This window comes from Miniopterus schreibersii, assembly GCF_964146895.1.
Source record: "Miniopterus schreibersii genome assembly, chromosome: 2".
NCBI lineage: Eukaryota > Metazoa > Chordata > Mammalia > Chiroptera > Miniopteridae > Miniopterus > Miniopterus schreibersii.
This window is the reverse complement of record NC_138102.1, coordinates 140,645,417-140,672,974: the sequence shown is the minus strand read 5'-3', so window position 1 is coordinate 140,672,974 and position 27,558 is coordinate 140,645,417. Positions and strand designations below refer to the sequence as shown.

The 27,558-nt window shown below is 50.6% G+C and overlaps 1 protein-coding gene across 1 annotated transcript; it reads right to left on the bottom strand.

Annotated features, from left to right (window-relative positions):
- Window positions 1-2,271: 2,271 nt before the first annotated feature.
- KRT8 (keratin 8) lies at window positions 2,272-8,918 on the bottom strand. The gene is made up of 8 exons (XM_081126576.1): window positions 8,471-8,918; window positions 5,874-6,082; window positions 5,183-5,243; window positions 4,587-4,682; window positions 3,825-3,989; window positions 3,158-3,504; window positions 2,971-3,029; window positions 2,272-2,681 (listed from the first exon to the last, which is right to left on the bottom strand). Exons 1-8 carry the CDS (start codon window positions 8,807-8,809, stop codon window positions 2,500-2,502), a joined length of 1,458 nt encoding a protein of 485 aa, XP_080982702.1. The 5' UTR covers window positions 8,810-8,918; the 3' UTR covers window positions 2,272-2,499.
- Window positions 8,919-27,558: the final 18,640 nt, after the last annotated feature.

Genomic DNA, 27,558 nt, shown 5'->3' with positions numbered 1-27,558 from the left:
GTCGAAGCAGGATATATAACACCATGTGTAGCATAATATCCTTTGTGAAAGGTAAGTATACAAGTACAGATGTATGTAATTAAGGAATTACATATACATACTCTGCCTGAAGTGAATTATAAGAGGAAGAAGTCCCTTTTGTACTTAGAATTGTATACAAGGAATATTTATTACCTATTCAAAAACAAGGTTTAAATTTTTGAGCTATGTATGACATGTGTACATACAATAAAGATCTAGTATTGTCCAAAAAAGTGCTGGCCCAAGTGTCAGGACACTACTTCTGTCACTTACAGTGTAACTTGACTCCAAGTCTACAGTCACAATGTGGGGATTTTCATATCTGCCTCCCAGGATCATTGGAGGGTTGGAATGTGATGTAGTGCAAGATCTGCCCTCAAGTAGATATTTAAGAAATGGTAGCTTCCATCCTTCCTCAGTGTCCTCATCGAAATGAGAATCAGATATCCACCTCTTATGTTTGTTTAAATACTAAAAGGTAAATGGGGACAGTGCCTCCTGCACGATGAATGAATGTCCTTGATCACATTGTAGATACACAATAAAGTGGAAAGAAAGGAAGGAGGGAAAGGGAATTATCCCTGGGGCTTTTTTGTCTGTCCCCAGGACAAACACCTGGGATGTGGAAACTCTGTTAGACTATCAGTGGGGCCCACTGCCTGGGGTCAGGGCCCCGATAGGACAGCTGGTCAGCTTCAGGGAGGACTGGGTGGGGCACAACTGAAAATACTGACTTAGGGCCTTAGGGGTCCTTCTCAACCGGTGCTGGCCTGGGCCCTAACACCATCCTTTTAGCTCCTGGAACCCGGTGAGAGGGCCAGTCACACATGAACAGTGGGCAGAAGGTTGGTATTGTTTTATGAAATTTTTGTTTCAGTTATATACATGTTTTCAGATTGTAATAAAAATGAATTTTTTACTACAAGCTGCCAAAATAGTTAGAGAGCCATAGCTTTCTATAATGGTGGTTTTATCCTCAAAAAGTGAAGTCCTTTATTGTGACCCAGTCCAGAACCTCACCTTGGCCCTGACCCTGGGTGGGTGCAGAATGCCTGGGCTGTCTGGAAACAGCTCCACTAAGGTGGGCAGCGAGGGAGGCAGCTGAGATGAGCCTTCGGGTGAGGGTCCAGGGAGTCAAGGACCCAGGGGCTAGAGCCCTGGGGACTGCACAGCAAGGCCAGAACCTGAGTGCCACCTTCCAGGCTGTCTCCACTCCTGCACCCTCTGCATATACTTGTTTCTTCTCCCTAGGTGTTTCAGAAGGTCTGGAAATGCACTCGTTTCAGCCGTGCTAAGGACTTGTCCTCTTTGTCCTGTGCCAAGGGGCCAGCATGTCTGCCTAGAACTCTAGTGGTGGCAGAAGAACCAAAGTGCCCCAGACGCACTGCCCCACCCAGCCATATCCTAACTCTGTGCCTGCCCTAAGCCTTGGAGACCTTGTTTCAACAAAGACAGGCAAAGGCCTTTACACCTACAGAACCCATACACCCTTATATACACACAGCACACCCTCCATGTGCAAACAGAATGCACACGCCCTTTACATACGCAGCTGTACATATGATGAAAACAGTCATGTAAAAGGGTAGGAGTGTGGTGGCAAAGAGCAATATAGGATGGGTGTGAATATGAGTAAAGCAGAAAGAGCCCACTTATCAATGCCAAGTCCCATACTATCTTGGCTTCTAGAGATTGTGTGATACACCCAGTTGATAAGAATGGACTCTGGGCCTCTGAAGAGATGCAAAAACCAAGCCTCCTTGGTCCCTGACTGCAAAGGAATGAAAACGGTAAAAAGACCTCTCTGGCCACCAAGGAAACACCATGTGCCCGGCCAAGGAGGAGAACGGCCTTGAGAACAGGACTGCCCTGGGTATAAATCCCTAACTGTCACTTTCTAGTTAGGCCAATTACTCAGTCTTTCCAGGCCTGGCTTTTCCTTATCTGCAAGCAGTCCTGATGTCGACCTCCTGTGTCTATGGGGACACTAAACTACTGATACCATCTGAAACCTGCTCTGCCTACTTCCAGGGTTTGCTGCACAGATAAAATGAAATGAGGTATTTGAGAGCACTTTTAATGACCAAGACCTTAACTAGCTTTCAGCCAAGAAGTCTCTCTGGGAACAGGTGAAAGTGAGATTTTCCTCCCAGTGCCCCTCCACCTCCACCCAACCCCTGATGCCAGGGACATGCCTCCTGACCATCTCTCTCCCATCCCGTGGACAAGGGTTCCACATACAGCAAGCAGTGTTGGCTGAGCCAGCTGAGATTTTATTTTGGAAAAAAAAACACTTGTTTTGGCTTTTATGTTGTGGACATAGGAAAAAGGTAGTCCCCCTGGCAGTAAACTCTCCCACCCCAAGGGGAAGCTGAGGACTGAGGCTGAGCCTCAGGCGGGTCTCCTGTGCCCGCCGCTCCCCTGCACAGCAGCTCCTTTCCCGCAGGCTTGGAGGACAGGAGGGACAGCAGTAGTCATTCACTTAGGCAGGACATCAGATGATTCAGACACAAGCTTCCCATCACGGGTCTCAATCTTCTTCACAACCACTGTCTTGGAGGAGCTGGTGCGGCTGAAGGAGCCAGAGCTCCCGCCAGAGCCCAAACTGGCCTGGAAGCCCATGCCATAGTTGAGGTTCCCGTAAGATGGGCTCAGCATACCTGGTGAGGGAGAGGCAGCCACATGAGCACAGGAGCCCTGCACACATTAGGCTCCAACACCCCCTTCTCCCTCCAGTCCCTGGGGATGGGGAGCTGCCCTGGTTCACTAGTCTAGGACTGTAGGGGATACCAGGAACAGGGTGGGACAGAGCTTTGATATTAACTATGCGACTCTGGAAAAGACAGTTAATTGGGCCCAGCTTTCTCAGCTGTACAAGAGGGAAATGCATAGGGGCTTTGTAAAAAGGCCCTGCCCTGCTGCCCTGTCCCCCAGAGTAGGGACACTCACCTGAGTAGCCGCTGGTGGTCTTGGTGTGGATACTCATGTTCTGCATCCCAGACTCCAGCCTGTACCGAAGGACACATGCATGTCAGGACCAACTCTGGGCCCTGTCCCAGGACAACAGAACCCACCCCTCCCCGCCCCAGGTCCCAAGGATAGGGTACCAGGGCCAGTCAAATACCCCCACACCCACCGGTTCTCTTCGCCCTCCAGCAGCTTCCTGTAGGTGGCGATCTCCACGTCCAGAGCCAGCTTGACGTTCATGAGCTCCTGGTACTCCCGCAGCTGCCGGGCCATGTCCTGCTTGGCGTTTCTCAGAGCAGCTTCCAGCTCAGCCACCTTGGCCTGAGCGTCCTTGATGGCCAGCTCCCCACGCTGCTCGGCATCAGCGATGGCGGCCTCCAGGGAAGCCCTCTGGCCTTTGAGGCCCTCGATCTCAGCCTGGAATCGGCTGATGTTCCGGTTCATCTCAGAAATCTCAGTCTTCGTGCGGCGCAGGTCATCCCCATGCTTCCCAGCCAATGTCTGCAGCTCCTCGTACTGTGGGGGTGCCATGAGGAAGGAGGTTTGAGAAGCCTCTGGAACCCAAGGTGCCCTCAATCCAAGGGTGAGTGCCCTCTCAGCCAAGTCACCGGAGCCCAGGTCATCTCCCTCTGCCCCGCCCCGCACCCCACCACATGCACACTGAAGGCCTTCCTCCAGACCTCTGGGCACAGGGGCATCCCAGTTTCCCCAGCACCCACCCGGCAGTCCCAGCTCATAGCATGCAGAGTGGCATCTGGAACCCTGCTCCCTGCTCATGAACTGGGGCACAGAACCAGCCAGAAAAGGAGGGGCAGCCTAGTGACCCTGCTCTTCACCTTAATCTTGTACATGGTCTCAGCCTCAGCCCTGCTGCGGTTGGCGATCTCCTCGTATTGGGCCTTGACCTCAGCGATGATGCCGTCCAGGTCCAGGGAGCGGTTGTTATCCATGGACAGGACCACAGATGTGTCGGAGATCTGGGACTGCAGTTCATGAATCTCCTATGGTAGAGAGGGGAGGGGGTGACTCAGGCCCTGTCCTTGCACACAAGGAGCCCCCTTTCGCAGAAGGGCCTTCCTTAGGGGACAAGCTAGGGGAACAACAAGAGAGGAGAGGAACAGGTGGTCCTGAGGACCTGGGAGAGGGCAAAGTTCCTGAAGAAGCAAAATAGGTCAAAGACCTGGAACCTGGAGGGACGTAAGGATGAAATAAGGCCAGGAAAAAGAAAAACTGGCTTTGGGGGAGTAACCAAAAGGGCAGGGCCCTTCCATGATATCTGCTACTGATACTGAGCCTACAGCGGACTCCCAGAGCCCAAAGACTCAAAACAAAGGCTCTGAGACAGAGCAGGCCCAAGTTGCCAGTGGGTCACCATTCTGTGTATGATGATCTCGGACAGGCTACTTCTGTTCTCTGCAGTTATTTTCTGATCTGTGAAATGGGGTAATCAACCCTCCCTCACGCAGGGGGACAGAACTAGAGAACGTCGATACTGAGTTAATATCAATAGCTGTAATTATTCAGAGGCGGGCGCTTGTCTCTCGGTGCACCGGGGGCCGGGAGGAGCCTCTGATGAGGCTGGGGGAACAAGAACGTACCTCTTCATACAGCTGCCTGTAGAAGTTGATCTCATCGGTCAGCCCTTCCAGGCGGGACTCCAACTCCACCTTGTTCATGTAAGCTTCATCCACATCCTGGGGGGTGTTGTGGAGGGGACCCCTGAGCTGAGTGCCCACACTGGAGCCCAATCCAGGAGCACCCAATAGCCTGGACTTAGAACCTTCTAGCTAGTGCCTTCTCCACCTCACTTTGTGGCCTCATCCTCCAGTCCAGCCTCTGCCCCATCAGACCTGCATTCCCAGCCCAAACACCTTTACTCAATTTTCTGCAAGAAGCCTTCAGGAAGGCTCCCCCCCCCCCCCCCTTCAGGAAGCCTTCTATGGCTAGACTTCCATTCTAGTGCTCCATTTTTCTACTGCTCCATTTCGACGTCTCAACATCGATGCCCAGAGTTCCGTCCAAATGCACCCCCTTACCTCCCTGTTCTTGCCTACCTTTCCATGCTATATATCTAGGAAGCACCCAAATGTTGGCCCATTACTTAGAATCATTTGGGGTCAGAACCCAGAAAGCCTGAGGCCGAGCCTCTAAGACCCGGCCTCCAGTGTCTAGTGTGGATGGGGAACTCCCTCACCTTCTTGATGAGAACAAATTCATTCTCCATCTCTGTGCGCTTGTTGATCTCATCCTCATACCTGGTAGGGAAGACTTAGAATCAAAGGATGAAGGCAGAGGGGAGGTTGCCCTGAGTCTTTCGAGGGGGCAAGGCTGTCTAGAAAATTCAGTTCATGGAAATACAAGATCAGAGGGCTGGCCTGGTCCTTCTGCTCATCAGCCAGTGGGGAGGCCTGGAGCAGGAAACCTCTCTCCAGATCCATGAATATTCATTGGATTGGGCATAGTAGGCATATTAGGAGGCTTAGCAACAGGGACTGGCATGAGACCTTGGCCAGAACTTTCCAGGTTGTGCTGAAAATCAGGGGTAAAGAATAAAAAAGGACCAGGGCAATAAAGACATATCAGGGGCCTGTTGGCTACCCATCTTTCCAAGGTCTGCTATGCAAATATTAACATATAATTTGTTGTCCAAATCTGGATAATTCTGAGACTAAAAAGAGGTAAGAGCTACTAACAATTATGCCAGGACAATGGGTGTAAACTTGACTCTCCTGAGAAAACCTGGTCACATGGTCATAGTAATTATATAAGACCACATTGTCCAACAAGCGGAGGGCCATGGGGTCTTAGGCCTCTGGTCCCCCGGGGTAGGACAGAACAGGATGGCTTCATTTGAGCAGATAGTAGTGCAGAGGGGAGCAGCTCACTTATTCTTCAAGTCCTCCACCAGCCCCTGCATGTTGCCAAACTCTGCCTCCAGCCTCAGTTTCTCCTGGGCCAGCGTGTCCAACTGCCGCCGAAGGTTGTTGATGTAGCTCTCAAACATGTTGTCCATGTTACTGCGAGTTGTCTTCTGCTGCTGCAGGAGGTTCCATTTGGTCTCCAGAATCTTATTTTGCTGCTCCAGGCTCCGCACCTGCATGAGGGAGGAGGGAATGAAAAGGTCCACATCGGGCAAGGACTTGGGGGGGAAGCAAGGAGTGTTGTCCACTCCCCAAACAGTGGGTCTCCGAAACCCAGGAAGCTAGTTAGCTATGACGTAACAGAGACAGCGTGGTCAGTGGGGTAGGGAGCCATGTCCTTCTGACTCTGGGGGCGGGGACATAAGGGTGCATGGTTGGAAGGAGACAGCTAGGAGAATCATGTTGAAACTGTTTTGCAGAACAAATAGGTCTTCTTGATTTAGATTATGTATTACAGATCAGTAAAAATAGACAAGTGTTAACACTTTATATAAAACTGAAAAAGAAAATGTAGATTGTTCTATTATCTACTATTATCATCATCATTATTATTTGGAGTGGCTTTGAGGAACTTCTACAGTTTATAGGGAAATGTAGGCCTTAGGGCCTAGAGAGCAGTGGCCAGAAGACCTGGATTTTGGCCAAACACTGCTACTAACCTGGCTTGCATAACCTTAAGTTGCTCCCCCTCTCAGAGCCCAGGGGTCCTCAACCCTGCAATGGCCTAGAGGAGCTCAGGCAGGTTCTTTCAGGAGTCCCATCCGTGTAAAAGTCACTTGTGTCCAGGGAAAAGACAAAGGACTAGCCAGATCAGTCTGCAAATGAAAGACTCCCTGCTGCCCTACCCCCACCCTACCCCCACCCTACCACACCCCGGAAACCACAACCCTCTCTGCCCCAAACACAAACGTCCTGGGTTCCTTGGGCACAAGGAAATCCAGATTTCAGGATGAAATCGAGGCATGTCAGAAGGGAAAATGTTTAAAAAATAACAGACCGGTTCCAAGAAGAGGAATTTATTTTCCGTAATCAACCCCAAGTTGCCACTTTTTTTTAATTGGGAGGGACTTAGAAAAGAAGGTTGACTTCAGGGTCTGGCCTAAAGCCCCTTCTGTAAGTCCCTTTCTTCCCCAGGTCATTCTGCCCCAAAATTATGAAAAATAAGTGATTATAACATTTGGCCATGGACTGCTGAACTCTTTACCTTCATTACATGCTTGAATAGGCAAAACCCCTGATTTAGGGATTATAGTGCCCATTTTATAGATGAGGAAATCGGATTCAGCAAGCGAGCCCATCAAAGGAAAGGGTGGAGCAATGGGCACCAGGAATCGGGACTCAGAGCCTGTGTTTAACTACTCGGGGGAGGACTCAAGAGCTAGTAGGACGCAGTCAAGAAGCAATGTCAAGGGTGCTTAGAACTAGGGGGAACTAAGAAGCCCTCCCCAAAGAACAAGGGAGTTGGAGCTTCCTGGGGGAGTCCAATCCCTCGAGATGCTAATCTGCCCCAGGATTTCCCGCCTTCCGTTCCCAGAATGCCTCCCAGGAGCCAGGCAGCTGGGAGGGGCCCAGTCTTCCCGCCCGCTGAGGCCCCCGGGCTCCCGGAGGGAGCGGGCCCCCGAGGCTGCAAAACGCGGCCTGGCCTCGCCCCGGGGACGGTGGAGCCGGGCCGTTGGGGCGGAGGCTGAGAGGGAAGAGAGAGGGGACAAGGGCCGAGCGGGGAGAGGGGCGTTGGTGGACAGACGCGTTATCTAAAGCCATAAACCCTACGGTTTAACAGGACGTGAAACCTGGGCGGGGTGTCCAACGCCCGGAGACTTTGAATCCCGGATGGGCTTTCCTCAAGCCAACCCCTGGCGTCGCCCCCCCGCCCAGCCCGCCCCTCCCAACCCCAGGCGCGGAGGGCTCCCCAGGTGGAGCCGCGAGTCCCGTCGACGGCGGGCCGGGCCCCTCACCCCGCGGTGGGGGCGGGTCTCGGCCCCGCCCGGCCCCGCCCACCGCAGGCTCCAGGGCAGGGGCCAAGTATGACTCATCCCGGTGCCCCCCGCACTCAGACCTTGGGACGCCAGAGGCTTCCATCAATATTTGTCTCTTTAGACCACGACGCCAGTTCCTTCTCCCCAAAATCCTATCCAGCTCCCAATTTTAGAAAAAAGCCCGGGGGCCCCTTTGGGAAGCTGCTGGGCAGTGCTGGCGGAGAAGGGTGCACCTGGAGGAGAGGCGCCCCTCCCACCCCACAGCTAAACAGCTGGGACTTTTCCAGGCTGAAAGCTTTACCCACGGTCAGAACTTGGGTTGGGGTGCGATGGGTGAGGGAGAAAAGAAGCCCCAAGATTTGGAATCAGAAGCTGCCCGGACCCCCTCCCCATCCCTGCACCAGCCGGAACCAAGAGCATGGGAGGAGTGAGTCACAGGTTGGAAGAAAGGGTTGCCAGGGCGGACAGGGCCCAGCAGGATGCCAGAGGGGCCTGGAGGTATGCCCACGGGCAGGGCGGCCGAGAGAAAGGGAGCGACCCCCGTCCGAGCCCAGGCACAGCGAGGCTCACAGGCAGAGCCCTCACCTTGTCGATGAAGGAAGCAAACTTGTTGTTGAGGGTCTTAATCTGCTCCTTCTCCTGGTTGCGCACCGCCTGGATGTTGGGGTCCACCTCCAGCTTCAAGGGGCTCAGCAGGCTCTGGTTCACTTGGACAGCCGTGATGCTCCCCATGTTCCCAGCCCCGCCGTAACCCCCGGCCAGACTCATGTTGGTGCCCAGGCCGACCCGGTAGCCGCTGCCCACCCGGGAAAAAGACGAGGAGCTGATGCGGGTGCCGGGCCCACTCGAGTACGAGCGGCTGCTGAAGGCCCGGGGGCCAGAGGTGGACACCTTGTAGGTCTTCTGGGTCACCCTTGTGGACATGCTGGAGGCTGGAGTGGAGGCGAGGAGGCTGAACCAACAGAGACTCGAGAAGGAGCCAAAAGCTGTTTGTAAGTGGGGGTCAGCATGGCCCTTTATAAAAGAGGGCCCAGCCCCAGGGAGGGGGATGGGCCTCGTACCTGAGTGGCCAGGCCCTGAGGAGGCCGGGCCTAACCCGATACCTGCCACCTACAGCCCGACTCAGGTGGGGGCAGCAGAGAGCTACTCCCACCCGGGAGCCCATTCCGGCACCACCCCAGAAACCCACGGAAGAGCACTTCGGTGAATGTGAAACGCAGGCACCCGGTGGCCTTGCACTAGTTTCCTGTAACAGACACTGGCCAGGGATCACCCAGCCACTGCAACCCTGACTCCTGAGTCGTGTCTCCTTCCCGCCTGTGGGAAATCAATGCAAGGACTGAGAAGCACAGCAGGACAGCCATCCCTGCCATCTGGGTCTCCTGTGAGCAGCTGACATCCTCTGTTCTTCTTTCCAATTTGAGCGACTGTGAAGGTCTGCCCAAGGCTGGAGGACAGGAAACCTGGGTTCTGAATCCTTGAACCTGAGGTCAACCATTTGCCTAGTCTCTCCGCAGTTACTGTTATATTGGTGCAGTGCCAAGAGGGGCTAGGTAAATATTTGTGGAATGAACACACACACTCACACACACACACTGGCAGTCTTCCCTCTGGGTCTGTAGGTACAAGATAAAGTGAGATCCAACACAGCACTTTGCCTGGACACAACCCAGTACCCTCTCTCCTCCCACGATCTCAGGATCCCCAGAGCCAGGCTGAACACTGCAGGCCTTGCTGGAGGGCACAGGGATGAAGAACGAGAGCTAAAGAGGTAGAGTGGGCGAGCTTAGGAGAGAGGCTGCTTTGGGGTCTTCACTGTTCTCACTGTTCCTTGGGGGAGTCATTCCCATAGCTCCCAGTGGGCGAATCAGGAAAGGAGGCAGAATGGGGTAGGGTGAAGGAGGGGATGGGGGGGGGGAGGCTGATGCAGCCACATAGGCCCTCCTCAAAAGGGACCCTACCTAAACCCAAATAGCCCGAGGAAATGAAGAGAGTCCCTGCACCTGTCTCCCTGAACCCATTGTCCAAATGAGTCAGGAGAGCAGGTTGGGGCACAGCATGCACCTGCAGGTTGGAGAAAGGGGAGCTGAACAAGACACCCCAGGCCTGGGTGGACTGGGTGGGGCAGGCTGTGGGTGGAAGGCAGGAGGTTTGTTTGCGTCCCCGAGGCAGAGATTCCAGCTATAATCACCTGATGATGGGGCTGAATTCTCTAGAAGATCCTGCAGGGCATGAAGTAGGGACTGGATGACTCTAACTAGAGAGACCAACAGATGCCAATCACCCAGGTCCCCTGGGGAGAGGGAGAGGTGGCCCACAGCTGCAAACTCAGGGAAGGGGGGGTGCCTACACCTGCCCACCCACCAGGAGGCCAGGTATACAGGTTCCTCCCCATTCTTCTTCAGCAGAGACAACTGGGCTCCCAGAAGGACAGGCACATAGACCCCTACAGAGGGACAGAGAGACGCAGAAGCCCCCTCCTTAGGGCATAGATATAAATCCAAAAAGGCAGACACACAGAAGAGCTCTCCTCAGACCACACACACACACACACACACACACACACCCAAGACAAAGACACACTTCGAAGCCCCTTCCAAAAAGACAAATCCAGAGACTCCCAGAGGGGACTCAATGACCACATCCCTTTCTCCCTCCCTTCTTTTCTCCTGCTCCTCCCCAGCCTCTGGCTTCCTGATGAGCTCAGTCAGGCAAGGGGAAATCCAGTTAGTACCTGTTTGCACCAGGCCCTCTCCCAGCCCCTTTAAACAATGCTCAGTTTTCCAAAGGATAATTTGAATGCTTGCCACCCCCTCCCCATCAAACACCAACACCTAGCAGGACAGAGAGACTTCTCCTTCCAGAGACCAAAGGGAGGGGTATGGGCCAGGTGCCAAACCCAAGACAGAGAAGGCGGAAGGAGAGGGAGAGGCCGGTCAGACTGGTATGGCAGCTGTGGGGAGAGGACAACCAGCTCCCCGCTTCTTCCCCTCCCCCACACTGTAGTTGGGTGGACCTGGGCAAACTCTAAGGGGAGGGACCCTACCTGAGGTCCTGAACACAGAACAGCAACCCAGAGTCTCCCTGAAATCTCAGACCCTCCGCCACCCACCTGCTTCCCTGGTTCCAGTAGTGCCTTCCTTGTGTTTAAGGCGAGGACAAAGGGGGCTACAAGGGACTGCTGTGGTTCTCAGGTTATAAGGCTGGCCCAGATGTCACCCAGGGAGAGACCCTCTTTGCTGGGGCAACCCAGAACAATCCAGGACCAGAAGTGTCTGCATCTCATTTGTCAGCTCCCTATCACTCAAAGGCCCCAGCCAACCCTGCCCTCATGTCCCCAGCTCAGCCTCAGAACCAGAGAAGAGATCAGCACTGCTCTCCTGAATGGCTCTGCTCAGGGTGCCAGCTGGAGGCAGAAGGGGAAGACCCCGGGACTAGGGCCAAGCGGTGAGGGAAGAGAAAACCAGACTGGGGCAGCCTGCAGGTACAACTCCTCATAAGGCTGACTGATCACTGCGGCAGGCCCAACAAAAGGGAAAGTGTTTGCGATGACTGTGCCTGACCCAGAAGACTCTGCCCCAAACCGCCTTTCCTGGAGAACAGAAAGGGGAAGGAGGAGACACTCGACTGTTCCCCACCTCCTGAGGAGGCTCTGAGCCCAGGGAAGCTGTGTAGGTGCTGGGAGCAGAGGGGAATGGACAGGGTTTCATTACATCACTCTCGATCATTGGAAAAGATGGTCTGAACAAGTTCTTCTCAGTCTCAGGACTGATGACACAAAGACACCACATCCACAGCAGCTCTATTGACAATTAGCAAACCAGAAACAGCCCAAAGGTCCGCCAGCTGATGAATGGGTAAACAAAATGTGGCCTAGCCATACAATGGTGTATTATTCACAATAAAAAGGAATGAAGTACTGATACTTGCTACAAGGTGGATGAACCTTGAAGGCATTAAGCAAAGTCACAGAAGGCCGCCTATTGCATAATTCCACTGATATGAAATGTCCAGAATAGGCAAATCCATAGAAAGAGAAAACAAATCCGTGGAAGGAATGGAAGTGATTGGTAAAGAATAAATAAATTGCTAAAGAATGAAAAGTGTTTCTATTGAGGGTAATGAATATGTTCTAAATTCAATTGTGTTGATTGCACAAGTCTGTGAAAATACTAAAAACCATTGTATTGTACACTTTAAATGGTTGAATTGTATGGTATGTGGATTATAACTCAATAAAGCTTTTACCAAAGGAAAGAGAGAGGGATACCACAGAAGCATAAATTAGCCACATATATAAAGTGGGAACTCTGTGGACCAGCACAGGGATGAGAGGATAGAAAGGAAGGTTTTGTTTAGATGCTGAAGCTAAAGAAGCTCCCCCTCTCTAGGTTAATAATCAGGATGTCCCCAAAGCACTGAAATCACTTTAAAAGATGAACATGAAGGGATTAGCTAAAGAATATATATGCATAACGCATGGATGGTGATGGCCAGAGGGAAGGGGGTGGGGGTGGGTGGAGGGCAGCAAGGGCAGGGGATGGGGACATCTGCAATAGTGTCAACAATAATAAAGAAAAAAACAAAATGGACAATTTAAAATCTTATTGTTGACATAGTAATAGCTGAGTTTACACTGAGCAGCCAGCAAGAACAATTAGTTTAAGTAGGAAGGCACAAATGGTGGCAACACCCATCAGTAAGCCAGATCATAAATAATAAAGTCGATTTGATTGTTGATTTTTGCACTGTGTGCCTCAAGGCCAAAACTGTTCATAGTCAACACTCAGTAAGTGGTGACTGTCTTTCTTCAAGATTAGTGGTGGCTCTGATGATTACAGCCAGCGGAATGGGAAGAGACTACCTAGACCGACAACAAGCTCCTGTCCCTACAAGTCGTGAGACTGAGTTGCCTCACCATCTGTCCCCAGGGTTCACTGTAGCAGGATTCCTAGGTAGGCAGAGAGTTGGACTATAATGTCCAAAGCCTCTTCATTCTGAGAGACTTTGGTCCATGTCCCACCACCACAGAGCTTTGCACATAGGTTAGAATGTTCTCAGAATAGAAATGTGGATGTTGATAAATGTGCTTAGAAGTTACTAGAACATGGATGGGGAGAAGCCTTATTGCAGAAGAAAGGAGACATAAGGCTGTGGGGGAAGGAACAGTCCCCCCTTTCCTTGGTTCCTCTGGTGGTGGAGTAATTAAAATGACATAAGGCAGATTAACAGGAAAAAAATCAAGTTTTAATACATGCACACTGAAAATTCACATAAGCATGAAAATTTCAAAGACGGCAAGGCAAAATGAGGTATATATGTCATTCTGGACTAAGAAGAGGAGGGGGCGGGCGGTCTTCAAAGCGAAAATAAGTGAGTCACAGGGACATGAGAAAGAGCAAAGGCCTGGTAAACAAACGTCTGCAGGGACCACCCCAAAACAACGCAGCACAGATAGGAAAACAGACTGGACTAGATTCCTTCCTGCCCACTGCATCTAGGCATGTCCAGCTCCCTTCCTGGAACAGGTTTTTCAGTCTGAATTCCTTTGGGGGAGGTAAAAAAGCTCTTCTTGAGTTTGTTGGACTTTGTCAGCTCAAAATAATCTGCATGCCCAGTGGCACGTTCTGGGAAGACTGGTTCTGAACCCCTACAAGCCCAACAGCCTAAAGATGATGGGGTCCCCCTGCCCCCTTCACATACTCACACTCTCACCTCCACTGGTACCAAACCAGAAGAGGCCACTGATGGGCAGTCAAGCCGGGTGGGAGGGATGGAGCTGTGGCTCAGCCATTGAAGTTCTTCCCCTTAACTCTGGTTTTCTGTCTGGAGCATGCCCATCGGAACTATCCAGGCCACACTCCATCTGCATTTTTTTAAAGTTTCCTCCATGCAGCCAGGCTTGAACACCTGGCTTGGGCTCTGGTCCCACCACCAAGACTTTCAAGAACACACTCTTTCTCTCCCTAAACCCAGAGCACTGCAGAGTCCCTGCTTAGAAAGGCCTGTATAACTGCCCCTCAGGGAGGAAAACACACAGTGGCCAGTCCGTAGAGCCTGACCCTCCACTGCACTGGCCAGGTACACAGACAGAGACTGAGTGGGGGGACCTGAACGATAGGAAGTGGGAGGCAGGACATCACCACAGAAGGCTTCCCAGGGGATGATCCCTGTTGGAGCCCTCAGGAAGGAATCACACAGCCCCTCACCCCAACTTCACTGCAGGAAAAACACTTCCCTAAAGGTGCATTCAGATAACCAGACAAGAGTGCAGGGGGAAGCAATGGGAGGAGTTGGGGATCATCTATAGCCCCATTCCCCACCCTCACCCCCTTCCTCCAGCTCCAAACCTGGGCTGCTTGGCAATGTTGCTATTGTCTAGAGGTCTGTTGTTCCGAATTTCCTGCCAGGCTACCCGAGGACCAAGGTGGGAGTGGGGGCAGGGACCAAGGCCTCTATTCCCTCCTGATTGTATTCACCCACTCATTCATCTACCCATTTGCTTATCAGATACTAGCCTAAGAAGTTTGAGGAGATAATTTTTTATTCCTTTCCCACCAATTAGGTATAAGTAGTGGCCTCTTTGGCCAAGGGAATGTGTATCTTAAGGACTCTGTTGAAAAGTGGCCATTAGGAGTCCTTAGTCATTAATTAGACTATCTACTGGACACATGCTGGGAAGGTTCTGAGGGAACTGGGTCTTTAATGGCCTTCACTGTATGTTGGGAGAGACAGACAGACACATAATACCATTTATTCCAATATTATAATTATACTTATATTGTACAAAAATGCATTTAATCTTCATAAGAACCCTATAAAGCAGGTGCCGTAATCACTCTTTTTGCCAGATCAGGTCAAGTAACATGCCCAAGGTCGCCCAACAGTTGGCCCTTTCTCCATGCTCTTAACCTCTATATCATACTTCCTTTGTAATGATGGAGAGCAAGGAAAGTGGCATGGTGTTTGAACAGCTCAGAGTCTGTCCTCACATCAGCAAACTGTCAAAGCAGGGGCAGGGCCTGAGAGGAGGGGGCTAAGGACAGCACACTTTGACCAGCGGAGGAGCAGAGTGTCAGCACTGGGTCCAAGGATCCCGAGGAGGCAGGAGAACTGGTGGAACGGTGAAGGATGCTGAGATGAGCGCCCTTACCTTTGCGTTGCCTGAAGTTCGTCTTGTCTGGGATGAAAACCTCTTAGTCTCCATTTTTCAACCCCCTGCCCCCAGCCACAGTTCCTCAGAGGAATCTAGGATTCTGCTTATAAAGGGGAGCTCTTTGTGGTCTGAAACACGTTCCCTCGGCACCCCCTTAAAAACCTATAACAGGTGGGATTATACAAGAACCTTTGAATGCCCTGCTACCTTGTGCTTGCCAAGGAGCCCTAGGGCCCACTCTCACACTAGTCCAGGTGCCCAGTCCAGCCCCTGGGTGAAGAGAAGGGCTCCTTTCTCGTTTTCCTGATACATTAGAATAGTGACCCTTCCATGCCTGGTAGAGAAAAGAAAGCCACACAACCTTGGTGGGGGGTAGGGAACCGTGGTGAAAAGTCACAGGTAAGTCACGGTCCTCTGAGAGGTGTCCTCCTGGTCTCCATATCGCATCCTACCTCACCCAGGAAAAAGGCCATTGCTTAGGGTATTCTCAGCCTTTTCCATGGGCATGGGTCACGGTCTGCCTGATAGGATCATTTGTGTCTGGCAGGCTGGGGTAGATGGAAGGGTCTGCTTGGGACCAGGTGTGGTCAGGCCAGAGGCTATGCATGCCCCAGGTCTCACTCAGACACTCAGAGGGCTGATGGGCCCAGCGCATTGCACACTTATAGCCCACCCTTGGTGCAGCCATGACCAGGCTCCCTGGCTGGGAAGCTCTGGCTTGGGGAGACCAAGCTGTTTAGCTGAGGTGAGGCACTGAGGGAGGAACAAGAAGAAATTGGATGCAAACAAATAAAGCTCACCCTGCCTTGGAGAGCAGGCTCAGGGATCAGAGGCATCCATCAGAGCTGAAAGCCACACCCCAGGTCTACCCAACCATAAATATGTAGCTTGAGGTTAATCACTCACCATAAAGCAACCACAGCCCTTGGAGAGGCAAGACTGAGAAGGGGGGGGTGTCCTCAAAAGTGAGCTACCCTAAGGCCAGCCCTGCCCACCCCTGTCTCTACCTGCTGGAGTAGAAGGAAGTAATAATCTGATGTGACTGAAATTTGTCTGCACTCCAGCAGGTCACACCTGTCTGAGTCTCAGTTTCTTCCTCTGATATGAAGGGTTGGTCTAAACAGTTTTTGATATTTCTGACTCCCCCACACTCCCACAAAACATCAAAAAAGGTTTTATGATTATTTATATCACCCAAACATTCTAAGGAATTTTACCTCAGTCTAAAAACAATGAGAATTTTCTCTGAAAGGTGGAGGTTAATGATAATATGCAGGTGTTTCATGATCATATAAATACAAACCTCAGCCCCTGCCCTTGGGACAAACCGGAGGCGAGTGCTCTGCCAAAAGAAACAACCCCTCCCATGTCCACCCCAGCCTGTGCCCACAGAACCTCAGCCTCCGCCACACACTCCCTCTGTCCCCACATGCAACCTTACAGTCACTTCCTCTCTCTTTCTCTCTTTCACACACACACACACCACCCTCACAGGAGTATGTGTCGCCTCTCACCTCACTCACCCACCCATCACAGCCTTGCACACCCCGCCCTTCCATGCACACCCCACACATACCCATGCACACACAGCCATGACATCCAAACCCAAACACATGCACAATATTGCTCAGGACTCTTGACTGCAAGTGACTAAGATCCAACTCAAATGGGCTTAAGCATAAAAGATCATTTATTTGCTCTCACAGTTGGAAAGCTCAGGGGTGCATTTGGTTTTTGGCATAGCCAGATGAGGGGCTTGGTGATGGATGGCATCAGGACCATCTTTCTCTACTTCCCTGGACTCTCTTTTCCTGTGTTAGCTGCCTTCCCCTGCAGACCATCTCCAGGCTGCCGCAAGCACCTCTTTCCCAGCCCTTCCCGCTGAAGTTCCAAGGCTGACTCTCACTGGGCTGACTTAGGTGACACGCTCATCCCATAACCAATCACTGTGCCCAGGGGACTAGAGCACTGTAATCTTGACCAGACTGGATCATGTGCCCATCCCTTGGAGAGGGGTGGTCAGCCCACCCAAACTATATAGAAGGGGACAAAAAGAGGTGATTTACCAAAAGATGCAGAAGAGATGTTGGACAGGTAAAAACAACAGATGTTCACTACCCACACTGAATCGAATGTACACAAAGGAAGATGTGGACGCCTCGAGGGCTTCAGGGGGATAAAGATACCGGTGTACACACTGAGCCCTTGTATAAATCTAAATACTGCTTGGCCAAAGTCCACCTCTGCCTCTTATCCACAAAGTATGGATTTCAGATGAATGAGTGACTCAGACATATGCTATAGGGCTTCAGAGGAACAGGAAGAGCTGTTTACAATGGGTTTGGGCTTGACCAATTGAATCTAGAAAAAAAGTGAGATATGGTTGAAAAGATCTGGAAATACAATGGGTCACTGAATGGGAACAGGTTTCCTAAGGCCAGACAAAATTTACCCTGTAGGTCCCAGGGGCCAATGAAAGTGTGGGGCAGGAAAGTGACATGGTTAAAGCAGTGTCTTAGGAAGATTAAGCGGACTGAGATGTGTAGGTTAGATAGGGCAAAAACTGAAGACGAGAGACTGGAAAGGGGGCTGTTGCAGAATTCAACCGAGGGGGGGTGTGGTGTGGTAGGAGCAGTGGGATGGGAACACGGGGATGGAATCAAGCAATGGAAAGAAGGAAGAGCCAACAGATGTGGCAGTTGATTGCATGGCTGAGTGCAAGGCAAAGGGAATCGAGAAGGTAACTCGGATGCACTTCTGGTAGCTCCCTGCTGAACCCTAGCACCTTCTACTCCAGCCAGACTGGTGCACACACTTGCCATGAGCCGCTGGACCTACCCCTGCCATTCCATTCATTCCACCGGTGTCACACCACAGCTCCCGGCAAACAGAACAGGGTCTTCTAGTGTCCGTGTCTGGTTTCTATCTCTGTGTCAGCCTCTGCCTGGCTGGGATCTGGCCCAGAGTAGATGCCACAAAGTGAGCTCACAGTTTACACTTGCCTCCTCACCTTTGCTTATCGCATGCATGCACCCACACACATGTGCCTTCACTCCGCCAACAGCGTAATGAAGCCCCCAGAACCCTCAGTGGTCCTCAGCAGCAGAAGCAAGTGTGAGCAAGCACGTTGTCTCCTCTCCGATTATGCCATGCCTAGAGAACCCGGTGTGGCTCTTGTCTGGCTCCTAGGAGGCACCTGGACAAATGGGGTAGAGAGGAAATTGGGAACGACGCCCCGCAGAGACACAGCTGCAGAAGTTGGAGAATGAGCCCTGGAGAAAGAGGCATGGACTGCCAGGGGGAAGGGACATTCATCTATGTGGCCCAAGGGAGACAACTAGAACAAGCAGGAAGAAACCCCCCAGCAAGACTTCTGCTCTCCATAAGCAAAGACTTCCCAAAACCTGGAGCTTTGTACAGGCGGGATCTGCATCTCCCTCTGGAAAGCTGTGGCTTTCCCTACATGAGGAAGGGTTCAAGCAGAAGGCCAAGGGGACTTGAGCATCCAGTGGGTTGTGGGAGCCTCAGAAACATGTCCCGAGGGCTTATGTGTGCTGCACACTTCACCTCATTTAGACTCATAAAGGCCCTGCCAGGCTGGGGTGGGAAAGTGCCCGAGTTCACAGAGCTGGGAAGGGAAGGACCCCTCACTGGTGCACTGAAGTCTATTTCTGCATGTTCCTCTGCTCTCCCCCCCTCCAAGTGCGACTGAAAGCCAAGGCAGAGTGGATGCATTCAAAGGAATTTGACTCCTAATTCTATGAAGTTGGGCAAATTACTTAATCTCTCTGAGGTTCCCTTTCCTCAGCTGAAACTGCAGATAACTATCTAAGATGAGTAAGGTGAACATTAGAGAAGGGGACAGTCTCTGACTTGTAGGGTTTCGGTCAATATTAAATTGACACTCACCATCCCTCCCTGCCTGTCCCCTGCCTTCCCTAAAGACTTCCCCTAGGCAACTTCCCCCACCTCCTCACCGTTTTCAAGACCATCTCAGAGGGTACCTGTGTTTGCACAGGCTTTCACACTGTTGCCTCATGAAAATTTAAGTCCCGTTCCCCTTACAGGATGGGACAGTGTCTCGTGCATCTTCGTGTCCTCTGCAGTGTCTGCCCAGCGAGCGGTAGGTATCCAGGTGGGAGGGAGCACTGGCTCCAAAGGGTTGAGGGTTAACTAGAGGGAGGTGGCAATTGGGGCTGTAAGGAAAAGCCTACAGGATAGTAATAAAGGAGAACATGCAAAACCTGCCACCATGCAAAAGAGAAGATTGTAAATCCAAATCTTAGGGACCTGGCCATGCAAACTTAGCCCTGCCTGCTGACAACCCCATCCCTTCCCCACCTCTCAGCCCAGGCTCTTTTCCCTGCTGACCATGGTGGTGGTGGTGGGAAGGGTGGTGATAATTGTGGCAACTCTCATGTATTGGATTCCCACTGTGTCAAAATGTCAGAGCTCTTACACATGTTGTTTATAATCCTAAAATAATCCAAGAGGAAGGTGACATTACCTCTCATTTTACAGATAAGAAAACTCAAAGGCCTTTAAGACTTAACCTCTGGGGTGAGCCCAAAGCTTGCGCATGCTCTTTCCAGCAATGCTTTCTTATCGTTGGTGTCCAGTTATCTCTGTCAAGGGAGCAGTAATGTGGATAACCCAAAAGAATGATCCAAAAACATTTTTATTATTTTATTTAACAATCAAATATATTTACACTACATTCATTCAATTAGCATTTGTCAAACATCTAAGTTACCTCTCTGACCTGAGGCATTTAGACAGGCTTAGGGGACTTGTCCCCACCGAAAGGAAATCTCCATGAAGGCAGGGACCTTGGCTGTGTTAACTATCATACCTACAGCTTTAGAAAGTACCTAGCGGGCACTCCACTCCACCAATATATGGGAAACAAATTCACAAATGATTGACTCAGCCTGCACCATAGTGTGTGTGTGTGTGTGTGTGTGTGTGTGTGTGTGTGTGTGTGTGTAACAGAGAAACTAAGAGGGAGAGGGAGCATGCAGCTCATGTCAAGGAAAAAAGCCCTGCTACCTACCACCCAATTTCCAACCTTCCTCCAGGATTCCCTGGTCTCTAAGGGCTAAGATAACCCCAAAGAGGGACATAATGACTCCTACATAATTCTTATGGCAGGTCTGTTGACCTGGAGGGTGGGAATGGGCTGGGACTGGGCCAGCCCAGGCCAGTTTAGCCTCAGGGAAGTGTCAGGCAAGTTCCCAAGGCAACACAACTCAGTGAGTGTTTATATTTATGGGGCCATCTATTCCCTGGGACTGCACAGCCCCCTCTTCTTCCTTTCCTCCCCAGGTTCCCCAGGTGATCATCTCAGGAAGTTATGAGAAGCTTGAGCAGCAAAAGAAACCTCCAGAACATGGGAGGCAGAGGAGGGAAAGCCCCAGGGAGAGGGCCATTTCCCTCCCAAACCAGAACTTCTAGCTCAGAAGTGTCCAGCTGTAGAAGTCAAACTCCTCCTCCTAGATCCATGAACCCATGGGTCTAGGAGGCTCCCAGGTCCAGCCACATTAGTCCTCCCCCCACCCCTCCCCACCCATGGCCTGCCCCTGATCCACTGGGCAGCCAGGTCCTACACAAATTCTCACCTATTTAATTCACCAGACCAGGGACCCTCCTCCTCACTCTCTGCCCCTCCAGCCTGGCTATACCTCAAACACCTCCTTCAGGAAGCCCTCCTAGACTTTTCCTCCCAGGCTTCACCCAGCAGCCTTCCAGCTTTGACCTGGACTCCCAGAGTTGGCATCCCCAATAGCCAAGGAGTTCCCTTAGGTGGTAATGACAACATTTAATCCATTCAGAAACTATGAAATAAGCATTATTTCCATTTTAGAGCTGAGGAAACAGCCTCAAGTTTAAGAATAGCTTGTGCTCTAGCAGTTAGCAAACGGAAGAGGCAAAACTGGACCCTGCCTGCCTTCAAAGCCAATCTTGCCTCCCTGCCTCACTCCCCTCCTCTCTCTATTTCTCCAGAACAGTACCATATACCAGGCACTTACTTCGTCATAGACCTTTTATAACCCCATTTAATCCTTACAATTAAGCCTATGAGCAAAGTACAAATAGCCTCATTTACAGATTATGATACAGCAGCTCAGAAACATTTACTATGTTTCCCAAGGTCACATGGCACATAAATGCCAGAATCAGAATTCAACCCAACTCTTCTAGCTCCTTAGGATCCCAGACTCCCAAGTCTAGCCAAAGATAGGCTAGAGATGCAGGGGAGAGGAATGTGGATTCTCCTGGCCAGCATGAAAGCTTTGATCTGATCAGCCAGCACCTCTAATAGGGAAGATGCCTTTCAGGAGGCCTGCAGAAGTTGTCCTACTGACCTGGGGAGGCCTAGGGATCCCAGGACAGCTGAGCGCTGCTGGCTTAGTAGCTGACCCCTCAGCTCTCCATCCTCCCCACTCATCCTGTGAGCTAACAACTCTCAAGTCCTTTCACTTCTGCAAATTCCTACTACCACCTCCAAAGTGTCCTAGAATTTGTGAAGAAAATGAAATAAAATTAATTTTCATTTTGAGAATTATTTCATACAATTTTTGGAACACTATGACATAGCAGGAAAACATAAAATTGGGACTCAAATAGCCTGTGTTTTAGTCTTAACCCAGTCTCTAACATGCTGTGCAACATTGGACAAGTCACTTTCCCTCTCTGGGCTACAGTTGTCTCATCTGTATAATGAAGGAGCAGTACCATTTATTTCTAAAATTCTTTGCAATTATGCTCAATTATTAATTACTTTTAAATTAATTTGGTTTTTAGAACTTTGACTTTTCCAAAGTGATTACAATGTAGTGAGGAACACACTAAACTTGAAATCATACTTGATTTGGCTGTCAGCTTTTTTCTGTCATATATAAAATAAATTATATGATGATAATATTTGTGAGATTGTCATTGCCCCCTGTAAAGTGCTAGTATAGGACTCCTGCTGTGAGGGAGAAAGTTTCAGACTCTTCTTTAAGAACTCTCTCTTCCTGCTGTGTCTCCTCTCCTCACCTCAGTTCAAGGGCTCCTGCCATGAAGTTCACCCTCACCTGCACTCTGCTGTCTGCCTTAGTCCCTCCCACTGCAGGGACAGCCACTGAGCACAACAGAACATACTAAACATTGAAAGGGAGCAAAAGGATAGACAGAAGGAAGGACTGACTAATCGGAGGAGGAGGAGGAGAAATGAGAGACTAGGGAAGGAGGGATGCTCCTTTGAAAAGGGAGCTGTGCTGGGTCTCCTCTCACTTAGACGTCCACCGGGTCAGGCCTGCCCAGAAGCCAAGAAACAGAGGAGAGTGGGAGCAGCAGGCTTCAAGGGTACAGGGGCAGAGCAAGGCCAGGATGGGGAGGGGATAACCTTTGGGGGAGTAAGTGCTAATCTAGTTTCTTAAAACAGTGTTGTTAAATGGTCTGCCATTCCTGGAAAAGACTGAGTAAGGTAGGGTCGGGCCTGGGAGGAATGCAGTTGGAAGGTATGTGTGCACAACAGACACCACCCAGAAAATGAGCTTACCCAGGGCCATAAACCTTGACTCCCCACCTAGGGAGAGCCAGGATAGCTATCTCCAGACCTCAGGCTGAGTCAGGGCTAAGGGTGGGGGGATTGTGGGTCTGGGCAGTATTTGTGAGTCACTCCAGGGTGTGTGGTCCCTCCGGAGATGAGAGGGAGTAAAAGGGGGAGAAGAGATTGATCAGACTGTCTGGTGCCAACAGAGGCTAAAGTCTCAAATTCCTACCAGTCAGTCTCAAGCCAGAAATTTCCCCCCAGAAAAGTTAGGTCCCGGAGATGGACAACACTATCATCTTTTTTTTTTTTTTTAATGTTTCTACTTATTTTAGAGAGAGAGGAAAGGAGAGGGAAACATCGATGAGAGGGAAACATCAACATCGATCCACTCCTTCCACACACCCCCACCCCACCCCTGCACACCTCCAGCTGGGATCAAGCCACAACCCCGTCGCGTGCCCTGACCAGAATTGAACCTGTGACCTCCTGATGCATGAGTGGACGCTCAACCACGGAGTCACACTGGCTGGGGACACTGTAATCTTAATTGGCCCTCTGTGACTGAGCTCTAGGTTTCACGCACAGCTCTTCCTGGCGTCTAACAGGTTCTCTCTCTGTCACTATTAACCATCTCTCTAGCTTTAAAAACTACAGTTGACCCACCATATCTCTTAGAGGACAGGAGCAGGACCCAGAAACCCAAGGGACCCAGGTCCTCGCTCCTGTCCCATCCTCCTCTTCCCCTCCCACTGGATCCTCTGAGCTGGGCTCTGGGTCCTGTGGAGGGAGGAGAAAGGAGGCAGTGTTCCCTTGCTCTCTGTGTCCCTGAAAAATTCCCCACCTCCCTGTGATGTTCCTTCCTCCTTCTGCAAGCAGGTGAGACCAGGGCCCTGAAGACACGCTGGTGGGAACAGTCTGCAGAGTGGAGGGGAAGATGACATCATTGTCTGCCCTGAGGCTCCTAGACACGACCAAGATGTCCTCACGGTGCCTAGCCAGGCTAATCTTCTATAAACACCAGCGATCCTGTAACTCCCCAGCTCATAGCTTCCCATTGCCTTCAGAATAAAGGTCAAACTCTTCTGGAGGCTGAGCCAAGCCTTCCCAGCCTGGCACTAGCTGCCTCCTCACCCCAGCCCAGGGCTGTGCCCTTCCCTCCCACAGCACCTCCCGTCACCTCCACCTGCTGAAACTTTACCCTTCCTGCAGGCCCTGGCTCCAGCACACCCCATTCATTCTGCAAACATTTACTGAATGAAAATCACACACCAGGCTCCTCCCAGGGCAGCCTGCCCCAGTCACCACTGCCGGAAGTGGCCGCACCCACCGAGACCCCAAAAGAAGGGCCTTTGTTACACCCCTGGGCTGGGTTACACTTGCCTGAGTGCCCCTTCCTCATTGTAAACCTGATCCTCAGGCATATAACATGCATTGAACATTGGCTAATGGGGCAGTCTTTCATATTTGTCTCATTTGATCCTCACAATGACCTTGAGACTTTAGTATCATTATTCTTACTTACAGATGAGGAACTCAAATCTCAGAAAAATAACTTTTCCAGCAAGTGGTAGTCAGACTCAAATCAGAGTCCCCAGATTCCAAGTCCAAGGTCCTTACACCCACACCAAGTCACTTCCCTCAAAAGTAGTCATGTCTTATACATGTTTCTGTTTCCCTCAGCACCCAGCACAGGAACTTGTTTGAGTCAATGAATGAATGAATGAATGAATGAATGAATGAATGATTATTTTTTATCCAAATGAGTCCTCTTCTCCCCTCTGATGCCTATTTTCTCTTCCCCACATTCCTCTTTTCCTATCTTCTCCTGTCCTTTACCTTGGGCCCCAAGGATCCAGAGGACAAGGGAAGAAAGAAGCTGTGATTGATCTCACATATGGCCTCAGGAGGGCCTCCACTGACCAGAAACAGATCAAAGGAGGTAACCCAAAGGACAGGAAGGCTCCTCCCTACACCCCGCCACCCCATTTGATAGACCATGTGGATCCCAGCCCTTTCTCCATCCCTCCCCAATTCCAGCAGGACATAGGTGGGACACGAAGGAGCAGCAGAGCGAGCCAGAGAACAGTGAGGGGGTGGAAAGACTAAATTCAGTGACTCACCATCCTCATGCCTCCTCTGAGGGGGGGATGGGGGTGGCACCTGGACACCTAGATTCCAGCCCATGCCTGGGGAAACAATTGGGTGTCAGAAAGTTGGAGGTGAGAAGGAGGAGGTGGAAGAGTTCTGTTTATACTAAACTAAGAGGCAGCCATGGCAACAGAGGCCAGGGCTATCAGGCCAGGGATCAAAGGTCCAGGAATGGGCCCGCTGTCAGCCAGCCAACTGGGCTTGCTGCCTAGACCATGAGAGCCAGTCCTTTTCTGGGAGAGCACCCCCTTGTGGGCAGAGCTCACCCTGAGAACTGGGGAGGGGCAATTCTGAGGAAGAAGCCACCTGTTTTACAAACACGCATGTGTTCCCATCCTTTCCCTATACTTTTTGTGAACTTTCTCTTCAGAGACCAGACACAGACAGACAGACACTGAACCAGAGGGAGCACTTGGCCTCTGTACTGAGCCAGCAGCTGGAAAGGGCCAGTGTGGAGGTGTCAGTCAGGGAAGGCTTCCTGGAGGAGGACAAGGCAGAACATAAGGAGTAAGATGTCCCAGGCTAACAAAAGACAGTGAAGTCTTCAGAGCAGAAGAGGGTGTCTCCTCAGCTGATGTGAGAGACCAGAGATGCACCATAGCTTCCCCTCTGCAAGTCCCCAGAATCAAAAACTCTTGGTTCCAGAAGGGGCCCCATGGCTGCCACTACCATCCTTAACAATGCTTCCCTCACCTGTTATCTATATCTATGCCCACCCTCACCTCCTTCTCGGAGGTGGAGTTCGCACTCCCTGTGCTCGGGCAGGCCTTCTACCTGTGCTATGAAGTCCATCAAGTACCTTCTCTCTCTGGTCCTGGTACTACCACCCTCGTCCTAGGATGGGTTTCTCTCCTCTACCTGTATCCATGAGCAAGTCCCTTCATCCTTAAAAGAAAAAAAGAAGAAGAAAGGAAGGAAGGAGGGAAGGGAAGGAGGGAGGAAGGAAGGGAGGGAGGGAGGGAGGGAGGGAGGGAGGGAGGGAGGGAGGGAGGGAGGGAGGGAGGGAGGGAGGGAGGGAGGAAGGGAAACCATCCTTGGCCACTGACTCCTCTCTCCTTGTGTCCACAGCCAAGCTTCCCAAAAGAAGAGGCCATATTCATTGTCATTTCTCACATCCTCATACCTACCACCACCCCAGCCACTAGCCACAGAAGTTATTAAATTCTTCAATAATCAACTAATAGCCAAATTTGGTCTGCTCTTTTCAAATTGTCTCTTATCTGACCTCCCTGGAATATTGCAATGGACATCACCGACCACTCCCTCTTTCTAGAAAGACTATACATACTATATGTATACAAAACAAGACAAGGCATCTTGGTCTCCTGAGAGCTACCGAATTTCTTGCTCTCTCTCTGGTCACTCCTTTCCAACCTTCATTCCTCAGTCCTTTTTATCTATCCACCACTTGTATCTGCAATTCTTTATCTTCCTGGTGGGCCTTGCATTCCTTTGGGACTCTAAGACACAATGTCTCATATAACTCAAGGGACTCCTGTGCTCAGGAAATCCATCTACAGAGGCCAGACTAAGAGCCTCTGTTCAACCTCTTTTCTTCTGGCCAATCCCACTCACTCCCAATATAATGGCTCCTGGGTTGCCATCTCCAGACTCTCCACCTGGATGTCTCACCCACATCTCAAAGTCAGTAGGTTCCAAATTGAAGTCATTATCCGAGGCCACTCGCCTGGCCTCACTTCCTCTCATCACTCTTGTCCCGTAAACAGTGTCACTCCCTCCAAAGCAAAAACCCTGGGAGTTACCCGAAGTCCCAGGGATGGTACTGTAACCTGCCTCATATGGTTGCTATGGAGCTAAGTAAAATGCAATGTGTGTAAAGCTTGTATAATTATGCCTGCACATCATAGGTGCTCAATAATTGTTAGTTATTATTGCTGTTATTCTTACTTTCTTTCCCCATACATCTAATTAGACACCAAGAGCTGCCAACTCTAACTTCTAAATTTCCCTGGAATCTACTCTCTTCCCTATATTTCCACCAATTCTCCCTCGGTTCAAGCATTCATTATCACTTGCCTAGATGACTGCAGTAATCCACAGTCTTGTTCTTTCATATCTTTCCAGCCACCTTAAGATTTGGGGCCTTTACCCTAAAATAGGACCTAATTAGATTAAATTAGATTTAGAGGGGTGATTTCATTCGTGTGTTTTTAACAAATCCTGCCTGCTTGCAGTGTGGAAAATAGGTTAGCCAGAGCAGATTCAAAGAGATCTGTTAGTAAACTTAATATAGTAGGCCAAGCAAGAGATAAATAATACAATGATAACTTAGACTGTGGTGATGATTGTGGAACTGAAGAAGAGTAGAAAGATTCAAGGGTCATTTAGGAAGTAAAATGAACAGATTTTGATAAGGGGTTGATATGGTAGTGAAGAGTGGGTGAATCAGGGACAACTCAGTTTCTGCCCTTGACACCTCCTAGGGTGATGATGGCATTCCCTGAGAAGGGAAAATTAGGAGAAAGTCACATGAATATCAGACTAAATGGACTTCAAAATAAGAAATAGCCCGGCAGGGTGTGGCTCAGCGGTTGAAAGTCGGCCTAGGATCCAGGAGATTGCGGTTCAATTCCCCGTCAGGGCACATGCCCAGGTTGCAGGCTCAGGGGACAGCCAATCAATGACTCTCTCAACATTGATGTTTCTCTCTCTCTCTCCTTTCCTCTCTTGGAGATCAATGAAGATATATTTTTAAAAAAACACAAAAAAACAAAATAAGAAATTAATCTAAGATAAAGAGAACATTACATAATACTAAAGGGGCCAATTCATCAAGGAGATATACAATCCTAAATGCCTATGCTCCCA

Excerpts from the sequence above, each read along its gene's own strand:
- KRT8 (XM_081126576.1), bottom strand. The coding sequence starts at position 8,809 with ATGTCCACAAGGGTGACCCAGAAGACCTACAAGGTGTCCACCTCTGGC. Across the intron at positions 6,083-8,470 it reads TTGCTTCCTTCATCGACAAG|GTGCGGAGCCTGGAGCAGCA; the intron begins GTGAGGGCTCTG and ends TCCCTCATGCAG. Across the intron at positions 4,683-5,182 it reads AATTTGTTCTCATCAAGAAG|GATGTGGATGAAGCTTACAT; the intron begins GTGAGGGAGTTC and ends AACACCCCCCAG.